General features: G+C 40.2%; 1 protein-coding gene across 2 annotated transcripts in view; it reads right to left on the bottom strand.

The window, feature by feature from the left end:
- LAMA2 (laminin subunit alpha 2) overlaps nt 1-14,167 on the bottom strand; it is a 943,701-nt gene that overhangs the window by 123,038 nt on the left and 806,496 nt on the right. For both annotated transcript variants that reach the window (XM_056566521.1, XM_056566522.1), the window contains 3 exons: nt 11,431-11,594; nt 6,744-6,882; nt 129-231 (listed from right to left, as the gene is read on the bottom strand). In XM_056566521.1, the coding sequence (XP_056422496.1) occupies nt 129-231; nt 6,744-6,882; nt 11,431-11,594 (406 nt within the window). The remainder of the gene's footprint in view (nt 1-128; nt 232-6,743; nt 6,883-11,430; nt 11,595-14,167) is intronic.

The raw sequence follows: 14,167 nt of genomic DNA, 5'->3' as shown, positions 1-14,167 counted from the left end.
GTTTTCTTTATTAAATATTTTAAAAATTTTAAACAACCATATTACAAAAGGTCTTTCATTTTCATGAGTAACAACATATAAAAAGCTTTTGGATCTGGCAGTGCCCATTTAAGAATAAAGGGTCTTACCTTTTAAATCTTGAGACTGGGTTTTAGCATCAGTGTGAACTCGGAAGCTTTTTTGGATGGAACTTTTTGCTTCATCTTTTAAGGATCCCTGGGGACCAGTAACCTTTATAACAATCAAACAGAAACACATTACTAAAATACAAGTATAAGAAAAAAGTTGTTTAACATATTAAAATCTTATGGGATTTAATCTAATCAGCCACTCACCCCTAACAGGCAGCTACTGTCAATGCCTACATGTTAAAAGGGTACTGCAGCCAAAATGAACTTATCCCCTAGTCTCTGAACAGGAACGGGGCCCGGCTTTGAGAGAGGAGTGCACGCAGGTGAAGGCACGCAGGAGAAGGCAAGCACTCCATTGATTTATATGGGAGCACCAAAAAGAGCACTCGGGCATCATTGGCGCTCACATAGAAATGAATGAATCGCGTTCCATCTACCAGTAGATGACACACGCTTCTCAGTGAGCGAGACGGGGGCCCATTCCGTAGATCGCGGGGGTCTAACTGCTACTTATCCCCTATCCTGTGGATAGGGAATAAGTACATTTTGGCTGCAGTACCCCTTTAAGACAGCAACCATGTTTTAATACAGGTGGTTTAAAAGTGTTAGTAAAAATAAATATTGAAATGTATTTGTATGGTTGCGTGAGGAGTGATATGATTTATTCAGACTTTCCAGAAAAAAAAAACCTTCCAGAAAAAAAAAAATATCTTCTTGTGCAATGCATGGGTCCCAGGGCCGAATGCAGTCACGCCTCCTCCTATAGACATGAATGGAGGGGGCGTGGTTTGATGTCACTAGGGGGCATGGCGTGACGTCGGGACCCCCACGATCTGACATCTTATCCCCTATCCTTTGCACAGGGGATAAGATGTCTGTGGGTGAAGTACCTCTTAATTATTATTTTTTAATTAAAAATAGTGCCCTAAGCCACCCAATGACTTTGTGAAGCCCCCATAACTATATGAAGCCCCCCATATTAAGACACTCAGACACACAAAAAAGTATATGGTCGATAGATATACTATTTAAAATAGTATTTGAACCATGAAGGCAACAGGCTTTTGGATTACACAGTCTACAGGTTTGACAGTTTTTAATAATAGGGCATAATTCCTAGTTGCAATTATACCTAATCTAATATTGCCATTGGGCTCTGCTATATGGAGCTCTGTCAGCAATTCTGTCAAAAGAACGGGAGTTTAGCCGGAAAAAAAAGGGCATGTACTATTTTTTCTCCACTAAACTCCGGTAAACTATCAGATCCCCGACAAACTTCATTCAAGTCAATGGGATCCATTGGGACCTGGCGGAGTCAGTTGTGCTTTACCCCATTTTTGGGGCTGTTCCTTGCAAAAAAAAGAGCCCCAGAATAGAATGGAGCACAACAGCAATGTTAACGTAGCCTAATAATAAGCCTTTATTTACATAAGAGTATACAGATTCAACAGCACTGTACACTCAAATTGGTCCCTGTCCCCATTGGTGCTCACAATCTAAATTCACCAAACAGTATCAGTGTGGGAGGAAACTGGAGTAAACCCACATAAACACAGGAAGAACATACAAACATGTTCTTGTTGGGCTTTGATACTCGGACCACTGTGCTGCAAGGTAAGCGTCCTCAGTGGACAGCTCTTACCACGGTCTTTACAGCTATGTCTAAAGTCATGGCCCTCTGCAGTCAGTCAATTCCTGTGCCATGCAGTGCCCCTTACATGTTGGCACCCCAAGCACCAGGGGATTTCTAAAACAGCCTTTGTGCTACAGTCAGTCACCATTTTTATCACTACTTTTCCCTTTTGTCTCCAACTGCAATTGTCACACATAAGCAAGTCCATCTAAAACTACAATCCCATGGCTACTTATAATTTTCCCAGCACTTGCCTTAATTCTCACCAAACACTGCCTGCATTTCCTGCCAGCAGTGTTTTATATATCTTTGCTTCAGCAGAGTCATCTAGCGGCCGTAGCAAAACACTCCAACACAGCACAGTATAACAAATATTACATAAATAATTCAACAATCAGTACTAATAGTGCTGCAAACAGAATGATAGTAATTATCATAATCATCATCATTTTTAAAGATACAGTGTCCTGCAGAGCATACGCTACTTATTTCCAAAAATATACATATAAATAAACATTACAATTGATAATAATAATAGCAATAAAATAGCCTTTCAACTAGTGATCAGCTCAACCCTCATCTGCTCCATCAAAGAAAAGCTTAGGCATATGTCATTTCCATAGAAGTAGCCCAGGAGGTATAAGGCCCAGTTCCATCCAATAAAAGTAGTACAGACATTGTCACAACATTGCTCTGGGATACATGGATTGCACAAGAACATATTTTATATTCTGAAAGTCCAAGTCTGAACAAATCATATGACTCCTCACACAAACATACAAATACATTCCATTATTTATTTTAACTAACCCACTTCAACTACCTGTAATAAAACATGGTTGCTGTCTTAAAGGGGTACTGAAGCCAAAATTTTACTTATCCCCTATCCACAGTATAGGGGGCCAGTAGCTGATCGTGGGGGTATGACCACTGGGACCCCCTGCGATCTCCAAAACCGTCTTGCTCACTGAGAAGCGAGTGTCATCTACCGGTAGTTGGCACAAACACCATTCATTTCTATGGGAGCACTGATGATGCCCAAGTACTAGACTCGCGTCTTTTCACCGCTCCCATATAAATTAGAGGAGTGTGTGCCCTTCTTACTCAGAGCCGGGTTAGAGGTGCAGTTTCCGCTGGAAATCTCCTGCTGTTGTACCTCCATGTTCGGCAGGCTTCCTGTTGGATGCCCTGATCCTATAGTAAAGACTTTTTTAGTGATTTTCTACCACAATGATTAACAGGATTGGGAATATCCCTTGACTTAAATGTTATGAATAATTTAAATCCTTTTACCCCTTTCTTTTCTTTGATATATTATATTTTGTTCTCTATCTCTACTTCGACCAAACTGCCTTTCACAATGCATTAAAAACAGATAAAAGGCACTTTATCTTTTAAGTGAAATGTCCTTCACCATGGTGGTCTTCTTCACTACCAGCTTCTCCTCACATTAAATATGATTTTAGTACAAGGTAACTTGTTATTCGTAAATATTTCCTACAGAGCCCCTATGAGGGTTGTGGCCTTAGGCTTTCTTGAAGTGCTTTTAAATCACTGTACATTTTCTCTATTATCCATAGTCATGTTGTGAAAGGAATGGGCCCTTAATGATGCAGGATTACAAAAGACAGAAAAAAATCATTTTTAAACCAAATACAATATAATCCTACTATTATTATTATTTATATTTTTGGAATTTTTTTTCTCTTGCTTTTTTATTTTACAAGAATTTCAGTGCTAAACATTTCTTTTCTGGTATTGTTTTCCCCCCTTAAATGGCAGTAAAAAGGACAGCAATAACAATGTGGAACATCTATCATGTCAAAAATTAAAATGCTAATTTCTGCAATGCAAAGCTCATTTTGAAACAAACCCTGGGAAAATTAATTCAGAAAAAGTCCATGATATTAACTCAATAATCTTAGCCATAAAACAGAAAAGAACAAAAAATGCTGTGTATTTTGTATAAATGAATTGAGCTCGAGCCAAATGAAGTTGTATAGAATAGGAATACAGATTAATTTTAGCTGGGCATTGTACAAACTATCAAGCTATCCTGGGTTTGGAGGGCTATTAGATACAGAACAATCAAAATAATAGCCTCGAAAGGTCAAATTTGCATGCAGTAATATGAATATGGCAAACAAAGGTAATATCTAAAAGTTTAACAGCAACTGAGAGAGAAATTGGAGTCAGACCCAAAATGCGAAAAACTAACATTTCTTTTACAGAGGGTGAACATGACATTAAAATACACAAAGGAAATATATTTGCTTATTTAAATGTTCACATATTTTATAAGAATCATTGGGGTTGTATATATTTTTCTACATTTGGTAAAATTAAATTAAATTGTATAACACATGACGTTAACAAAAAATAAATAAAAAAATAAGAAAGAACAAAAGATTTTTTCCTACACATAGGTGGTCCATAAAGTTGAGGGTTATACTAATGTAATGTGCATTCTACTACAGAACCCACTTTAAGTTTGGGATTTATACACCTACACTTGTATTGCTATTTGTATTGTTAAAGGGCTACTCCAGGGAACTAGACCTATAGCCCATCTTTTCCTTCTCACCAACCTATTTATTTGTCTAAATGTAATTTATTAGCTATATAGAGCAGTTTTCCTATTTCAGATGTCACTTACATGCAGGGAGTGAGAGAAAGACATCATTATCTGATCCTGTTTATCTCTTTGAAAACCCCTCAATGAGACTAGCCCTTACCCTCCTGCAAGACAACCGCCACATGATTTCTAGCTTCACAGCCACCCTCCCCTCCCTCTTCCTGTGTGAGGATTTTTTCAGCAGAGAAGTCTTCTCAGCACATAATGCTGCTATTTTCGTGCTGTAGATCTAATCACTGACTTCTGCCATTCAGAGCATAGCATGATTTATTGCTGGGAGGAAGGATAGTTTAAAAGAAAAGACATGTATCTATGATAATACTTTACATTAAGTGTAACAGATTGCTGTAGATGCTCCTGTAAAGATGTGTTTCCTTTAGTTCTATATAGTTGCTCTCTTTTGAGCTATTATGTATTATCCGCATTTTTGTATATGGACTATCAGTCACTTCACATTCATGTACAAGTTTCACTTACAACAATTTGACTGATGTATCTGCATGTTTATTTTCTCTTGAAAATGTTCAATAAAAATAAATTGAAAGAAAGAAAGGACATGTACAGTGTGTGCTGCTGACAACACAGCATGCACACAAATAGTAAAAGCAATTGGCTGGCAGTCATTATACAGAGCTGCAGTGACTGCTGGGGTTTGTAGTCTGAGCTGCAAGCAAGGAAAATATCATTTAGGAGGCAACAGAGGTCACAAAAGCTGGCAAAATCACATAGTTAACTACAGGGGACACAACAGGTATTGTGGTGGCGTTGGGACATTTTTATTTTCGTTAACTTCCCTGTAGCACCACTTTAACACTTTGAGGGGCTATGCACATGGACATTTTATGGTTGTGTAGAAAGCCCTTATAGAGCTTCCATAGAGGTAGAAAGGGCCCCCACTATACTTCTGCATGCTTTTAAATGTATCTGCCCCATTCCGTACAACAAAAATGCAATGCCTATCTAATGGCATTTGTAGATAGATATTCTCCTCTACAGGAAAGGTGATTAGTCCCAAAACTTGTCTATCGTAGCTTCTTTATCAATCCGTCTAAAGCTATGTTCACATGGTGAAATTCCACAGTGCTGCTCAAATCCTGTTCTGCAAAGCTTGCAGCAACATTTCTGTGGAATTTCTGTGCTCTCAAAACACAGAATTCTGCTGAAATTCAAAGCCCCATTGACTTGAATGGGATTCAGCTGGGGAATTCCACAAAATAAAAGACAAGTCTTTAAAGGGGTATTCCAGGATCTTTTTTTATTTGACTATACTACAGGGGCTGTAAAGTTAGTTCATAATATAGTGTATGTAATTGTGTGTGACAGTTTTCTCACAATTGTTCTGTGATTATCGCCCCAAAATTTATTTTTAACAGCATACAAAATTACTCATGTCTCAGGATATCCCAGGTTGCAGTGCGTCAAGACCTGACATCATTAGTCAGGTGATCAGAGGGAGTATATCATGCTTCAATGGGTGGAGTAATCGCTGAGTGGGAGAGAGTTAATTTTCCTAATTAGGAAACACTGGTGTATTGCATCGAAGGGATCACGTGTGTTTCAGTGGGTGGGGTGGCTGATGTGTGGGAGGGAGGAAAGTGACCTCATACTTGCAAACTATGGAACTGTGGAATGTGTAGTTTAGAGAACAAGATTCAACAGAAAATACCCAGTTCTGGTAGGTTCGTACTACTAAAATTATGGTGTGAAACCCCTTTAAATTTGGAAGAATGCTGAATTTCTGAGGCCAAATTCCATTGTAGTATATAGGAAGAAGTCTCACCACTCACATATCTCTTCAAAATCTTTCATGTTTATTCACACATGTTCAGTATAGCAACACACAGAAAGCATTTTGGCCACAAGCCGTTATCAACTTGTGGCTGAAACGCGTCATGTGTGTCGCTATACTGATGATGTGTGAATAAACACTAAAGATTTTGCAGAGATACGTGAGTGCCAAGACTTCTTCCTATATACTGCATTTATTCTTTGTCTGCAAGCACCACTCAATGTTACACGAGTGCTTACTCCATCTGTTCTAAATTCCACTGTAGGACTGGAACACCGGAATCCCATTAAAGTGAATGCGCAGCAAATTTGGGCAACATTTCTGGCAGAATTCTTCCGCAGATTTCCACTCCGAAATGTGGCCGTGTAAACATAGCCTAACAGGGAACCAGTGGGTCCTTTAAATTAGAGTATACATTAAAGGGAGTTAAGCAAAAGCCACCAGGGGCCACACCAATGATTCATGGTTCCGGCAGAATGAAAGTGATGACAGGTTCCCTTTAAGAGGATTAGAAGTTAAAAACAGAACTTTTTTTCTAAACTTTATTGCCCTTACCTGTTCTCCTGCCTCATTCGCCTTGGCTTTGGCCTCTTTTGCAATGTCATCAGCATTGTCTATCGAGTCCTTGATATTGCTGTATGCATTGAAAGCCACCGTAGCATTAAATGAGAGGTTTTTAGCTTCAGCAAGGATCCTGTGCAAACAGATGGGAATATTAAAAATCTAAGTTTAAATGAAACCCACAGAAATGTATCAATGGCAAAATAATCTTCAAAATCCATTACATCCTTGGCACAAAGCAATTTTTTTGGACAAGTTGTTTGGCAATTTGTTTTTCTTTACTAAAATGCATATATATATATATATATATATATATATATACACACATATACATATATATATATATATATATATATATACACACATATATATATATATATACACATATATATATATATATATATATACACATATACATACATATATATATATATATATATATATATATATATATATATATATATATGATGCTATTTATTCTTGGGCTCTGTTAAAAACTATTGGAATTTGCAGCTTCTGTGCATTACTGAACATAAATTGTAAAATGCCTTCATAGTCAAGTCTGGAAAAAAATAGGAAAACCAGTTATAAAACACAGATAGTAAATAGTGGTTTCAGAAGCTTTATCTCCAGTTAGGGTAGCATGGGAGAAGAATCTAGTTAAGGGTCTTCCTCACTACTGTGCTGTTGATGTGGGGGTTCCTTTGTTAATTAGTGGTCCTTATATGGTAAATGGCCTTATATGGTAAATTTGTTTTCCTTATTCACAACATTATTGGTGTGTAATTCTAAATGATCCTTACCATTATTGACCATGCTTCTAATCTCTCTTTTTGTTACAATGAGAACAATCATACCATAGCAATAGAAGAATACCCAGTCTTCATCTTTTTCTGAATGGTATGCTGAAGTTCTCCACCTCCAGAGAATACAGGAACTAATGGAGGAAGATTCTTATCATATAATGCCTTGAGCATTATAACGTAATATGGCCACCCTGGTTGGACTTTCTTTCCACTACTGCATACAGCTGATCTCTATAATCCTCCCTTAGCCTCCTTTCTCTTGCTTTATTTTGTGAACTATATGCCTGTGTTGTCTTGAGACTGGTCAGATGAACAGTGTTTTGTGTTACCAATCTGTGTTTGGCAGATCCCCCTTGTCATATTCTTTTCTAGAGTTGAGTGGTGTTCATGTTTCTGCTGTATGTTTGTTCCTTTTGCTATTACAGTTGTTTTATAATAACACCATAATGACACATCCTTGCTTTATTTTGGCTAATATCCCAAGCTGCCTGCTGCACCATCTGATATATTTATGTTTTGCCATTGTGTCATTGATGATAAAAATTCACCATTCAATTCAATTCACCTCTCTTTTCTATACCAATTTGTCTGTTTCTCTTTGTGTTCAATAAAGTTTAAATAATGTTTTAATGTGAAAACTCTCCCCCAATAGGAACTGGATGCAGAGAATATATGAAGGACCAGGAATATGGCACCAATTATTGCATATACCTAACTATAGCACTGAAGAGGGAAGGGGTAAAAGTGCAAGTGCATCATATATCACAAAGTCAAAACCAATCAATTAATAGCTATACATATAAAACCTCCAGTACCCAGAAGAAAGTTCAGGACCACTCACCTCCCGAAAACACTATACTATGTTCAAGATCCTATTACAGCTTATTGGAAGGGCACGCCACCTCTCCTCTGGCCTATGGCAATTGTGTGCTTACTAGTGGTTTCTCAATGCTGAAAAAAGGCTGTAGACCAAGGGAAAGGTAACAAGTCCTACCAATCAGCTGTAATAGGATGAGGTTAGTGTCGCTACAACTTTCTACTGATGAACTGTAATTGGGAAAATTATTTTGGGATTGGCTGGACACCACCAAGTGAAAGTAGGTGCCACATAAGGTGAGAGATGCAGGTTAAGCACAGAGCCATTGATGTAGTGCTGGTGGTGATATATTTATTTTTGTACTAAATCTAACAATAGCCTAAACCACAGACAAGAGCCCTGTGTGGATCAGTTTTCTTAATCCCACTTCTGTCTGTTCCCATTGGATTTCTGACTATTACTGCCCACACCTGCAAGGTGTATGTTCCCCTCCTGCCCGATCCCGCAACATGCGTGTCCATTCTTGTCTGCTCCTGCAATCATTTTGTCACAGCTTAAAGGGGTATTCCAGGCAAAAACTTTTTTATATATATCAACTGGCTCCAGAAAGTTAAACAGATTTGTAAATTACTTCTATTAAAAAAATATTAATCCTTTCAGTACTTATAAGCTTCTGAAGTTAAGGTTGTTCTTTTCTGTCTCAGTGCTCTCTGATGACACCTGTCTCGGAAAACTCCCAGTTTAGAAGAGGTTTGCTATGGGGATTTGCTTCTAAACTGGGCGTTTCCCGAGACAGGCGTCATCCGAGAGGACTTAGACATAAAAGAACAACCTTAACTTCAGAAGCTCATAAGTACTGAAAGGATTAAGATTTTTTAATAGAAGTAATTTACAAATCTGTTTGACTTTCTGGAGCCAGTTGATATATATAAAAAGTTTTTGCCTGGATAACCCCTTTAATAGTACCCCACCTACCATTTTATTACCCCCTTGTGCCATTTCATCACCCCTTTGTGCCATCTCATCACCGCTTATGCCATTTTATCAGCCCCCTGTGATATCTCAGAGGTTTATGGGACTGCGCTGGATTTTGCAGGACCCGCTGTATGTTCTGTGACCCGCCTGTAACATCCTTATTGCCACCTGCAAGTTTTTTTATTGGGTCCTGCTTGGTCCCGCTGGATCCCAATCCCGATGCAGGGCTCTAAAACAGACTGACAATTATTCATTGCTTTTTATTCAATATACAACAACAAAAAAATGAATTGAATGGATAAACTGAATTCTTTGGCTGTGTACTAGTGACCAAGAAAGTTTGGAACAAGACAAGAATAAGATAGCTCTGTGTTACCATCTTCTTCTGAGCACCCTGATGACATTATATCTAATGATAAATATTATTGCTTTTATTACTATAGAACAGCTTGTTTTAAATGCAAAGCATAAGTTTAAGAGTATTCACTTCCCTAGGACTTGTTCATTACTTATTATGTAATAAAATTTAGCATTTTTAACACTTATCACAAGATAAAGATTCTTGTTAAATCACATTGACCTAACAAAGACCCTCTAAAAGCAAGTCTAGCCACACCATGGACTTAGCAGAGATATCTTTGGTAGTAATAACAGCAGATATGTTACCATCAGATTTGCATATGTTGACAATATAGTTTCCCCCATTCTGCCACACTAGTTGCATAGGGATTGTGCAAAACATCTTTTTATTTATGTCAGGGCAATGATTTCTGGATTGATGTTCTCTACACATTCTGGCAGCCGGTTGATAAGGATTTTGCTGCTTGCTGAGCTCTGCAGGTGAGACAGTCTGCTGGATGAGTACATATCTGGTACACAGGTAGGTGGCACTGCCGCACTGTTTTTTACCTTGAAATCAAGCCAGCTGTGATGTTTTATTGAGAGGTGTTTGTGCCTGGCATTAGCAGGATGCATTAATGTCCAAAGCAAATGAGAGCTTGGTAAATGTTGAAAACATATAATTGAAGTGAAACAGGCCAGCTATGACCACATACAGTTGAAGGTGTATTGCTTTAGCAAATTGTAATTTACATACGTAATTGTGCCACACTTTGCATATCTAAAAAGTAAAACCTGCAAATATAATACTGGCAGTTCATCTGGATACGAGCTTGAAATCTCACAAAGTTAAAATGGTTCGCTTGTGATTACCTCATCTCTGTACAAGAAATATTATTCGTCTTTTGTTTGTAATAAGAATCACTCTGATTCTTAAGTTACATGAAGTAAATAAAAGGGAGTAGCAAAATAAAGCCCCCCTTTCATGTTTTGACATGACTATACTTCTAACTATACAAGGAAGGAAGTCCTTGTGCCCCTTCCTGTTTTCTACTTCCTTGTTAAAGGAGTATTCTAACATGAAGCTATCCCCTATCCACAGGTCCAGGGAATAAGGACAAGATTATCCCTGAATAAGCAGACCACATTCTTGGGATATATGAGGTTATCAGTGGTGAGACTCTCACAAATCACCTTATTATTCCGTTTACTGTAGAGGTGAAATAACTTTTTTTTGCTTCTTCTTTTAGCTAACATTGTATAACAATACTAGAGGGTTATTAAGTTAGTGCCTCCTTTCCAAGCTCCTAATAATGGCTTCCTGTACTCAGATGCCCCCAAGTCTGAATGGTAGTTTAGGATAGGAAAACCAATTAGTAGTGGCACTGATTCACACAAGACAAGGACAACATGTACTGGCCAATACAAATGTACAGAAACACTAAACAAGACAAGAGCAGGCTGTCATCAGATCAGAGGTAAATAGTTCCTTAAAAAACCTCATAAAGGCAAAAGCCACACCAAGAGACAGATACAACTAAAATCCAGGATGGATCCATTGCTCTCCAGCAGAAAACACAACTACTTAAATAAATCAGGATTAATTGAAATGAAGGTTGTAGATCCACAATGCGTAACACATCACCAGAAAGAAAACATCACTATAATGGAACAAAACCAAACTGAAACCTACTCCTAGAGACCCAGTCTCTATACACAGTTCTGATGCTTTGTTTCTACTTACCCATCAAGCTTTGCAGAAGATTGGTTTAACTGGGCTGCTTGCAGTTCTGCCTGGAGTACTTGCTCTGGAAGATCCCTTGTTTGGATCTCCTCAGTGAGGTTGTTTATTTTTTTATTCAGTCTTTGAGCCAGTTGTGGAAGTTCTTTATTTCTATCCATCAATTCCTATCAAATATGAAAAAAAAAAGGATTTTATTTTCAAATAATTGTGACTTTCATCATTTGTGAGCCACTCCAGGGCTTTAAAGTAGCACTAGAGTAAATGCACTTTGTGGGTTTAAAGCTCCTGGCCCTGCAATCTAGCAGAAGCAAATTTGATGTCCGTCTGTCAGAGACATCTTGGGAAGTGAAGGAGAAGATAGAAGTGGTTTGTAAAAACTACTGTGTACTATTTTGCAGTCTACAAAGTGCCATGCAGTGAATAGATGCAGTGACAATGTCGCTATTGGATCCAGTGATCATTTGAATATTGGGTGCCCTACAACATGGCAGAACTGCTGGTGTTAGCAGATTCAGATAAGCTCGGCCATTGACTAATGTCATGATAGTGAGCTATGTTGCCCTAAAATGTTGTAGAAAATGCACAGTTAAAAGAAAAAAAATGTGTAAATATCCCTCATAAATTTGCCTAAGGCAAATGACAAAACAGGTTCACGCTGAATCGATTCACTTAACTCTTGTTAGATTAAATTAAAAAGGAAATTCTACTACAACATTTACATTCCTAAAATTAAAGTGAAACTGACAGTCGTTTCATCCGCACCAAAACTAATACACCTGGTTATAGAGTGGGTGAAACTTCCCTGGATCTGGGGTCTGGTTCTGGAGAAAGACCCAGCATCCCTGCCTCCAACCCCTCTGCTCCGATATGCCCACCCACAGAACGTTTACATGGGCAAAGGGTCCTTTCATGAATATTGATGATGTGGGGGGGGGGCATATTGGCGCAAAGGGGAAGGAGGCAGGGATGCTAGGTCCCGCTTCCATTGCACGAAGCTGGTAACGGGTCTCACTCTGGAACTGGGCCACAGATCACAGTTAGTAATATCTTATTTTTAACCGCTTCCCCCACACTATAACCCTGTGTATTGGGTAAGGTCAGGTGAACCCTGTCTACATGTATATTCATGTTATTACTGGTGACCCTCATGTCAGTTTCCAATTTAAAGGAAACTCCAAAAATAATAAAGCATAAGACATCCTGTAATTTATATATCTTTGTTTTTAATTGACTTAGACAAGTAGTAAAAACAAAGTGTGTTTATATTGTGGGCAAATGTATTTCCTTTAAAAATACTGCTTTTTCTTTTGGTTGCAACTGTCACGATGCCGGCTGGCAGGAGGTGGATCCTCTGTGCCAGAGAGGGATGGCGAGGACCGTGCTAGTGGACCGGTTCTAAGACACTACTGGTTTTCACCAGAGCCCGCCGCAAAGCGGGATGGTCTTGCTGCGGCGGTAGTGACCAGGTCGTATCCACTAGCAACGGCTCACCTCTCTGGCTGCTGAAGATAGGCGAGGTACAAGGGAGTAGGCAGAAGCAAAGTCGGACGTAGCAGAAGGTCGGGGGCAGGCGGCAAGGTTCGTAGTCAGGGGAGATAGCAGTAGTTCTGGTACACAGGGTATAAACACACAAAAACGCTTTCACTAGGCTCTAGGGCAACAAGATCCGGCAAGGAAGTGCAAGGGAGGAGACTAGATATAGCCAGGAAACAGATGGGAACCAATTAAGCTAATTGGGCCAGGCACCAATCATTGGAGCACTGGCCCTTTAAGTCTCAGGGAGCTGGCGCGCGCGCGCCCTAGAGAGCGGAGCCGCGCGCGCCAGCACATGACCGCAGGAGACGGGAACGGGTAAGTGACCTGGGATGCGATTCGCGAGCGGGCGCGTCCCGCTGTGCGAATCGCATCCCCAACGGCCATGACAGGGCAGCGCTCCCGGTCAGCGCTGACCGGGGAGCTGCAGGGAGAAAGGCGCCGTGAGCGCTCCGGGGAGGAGCGGGGACCCGGAGCGCTAGGCGTAACAGTACCCCCCCCCTTAGGTCTCCCCTTCTCTTTATCGGGTAACTGCCTCCCCTGGGATGAGGACACCGGGAAAGGAAGGAGGGATTCCTCAACGGCAGGCAGAACCGCAGGAGTAGGAATGGGGAGAGAGGGCAGAGGGCGAGACCTGGCACGGGGCAGTGTGACACCAGGACGGGGGCCATGGGGTGGCACAGAGGCTTGCCTGACGGGACTGGGAGGGGGGGAGGGGCATTTCCTGTGGCAGGCAGAGTCCTTAATGACCTTAGGGGGACCGGATACAGGAGGAACCACAGGGTCACGGCAGGGAGTACTGGGAACCGGTTTTAGACAGTTCTTGGAACAAGAGGACCCCCAACTCCTGATCTCCCCAGTGGACCAATCCAGGGTAGGGGAATGAAGTTGAAGCCAGGGAAGTCCAAGGAGAATTTCCGAGGTGCAATTGGGGAGGACCAAAAGTTCAATCCTCTCATGATGAGATCCGATGCTCATAAGAAGGGGCTCCGTGCGGAAACGTATGGTGCAATCCAACTTGGCTCCGTTGACCGCGGAAACGTGGAGTGGCTTGACAAGACGGGTCACCGGAATGCGAAATTTATTCACTAGGGACTCTCGAATAAAATTTCCAGAAGCTCCAGAGTCCAGGCAGGCCACGGCTGAGAGAGAAGAGCTGGCTGAAGCAGAAATCCGCACGGGTACCGTGAGACGTGGAGGAGCA

The sequence above is a fragment of the Hyla sarda genome, chromosome 3 (genome assembly GCF_029499605.1).
Source record: "Hyla sarda isolate aHylSar1 chromosome 3, aHylSar1.hap1, whole genome shotgun sequence".
In the NCBI taxonomy this organism is placed as follows: domain Eukaryota; kingdom Metazoa; phylum Chordata; class Amphibia; order Anura; family Hylidae; genus Hyla; species Hyla sarda.
Note: the sequence above shows the minus strand (reverse complement) of the source record. Positions and strands in the feature narration are given on the sequence as shown.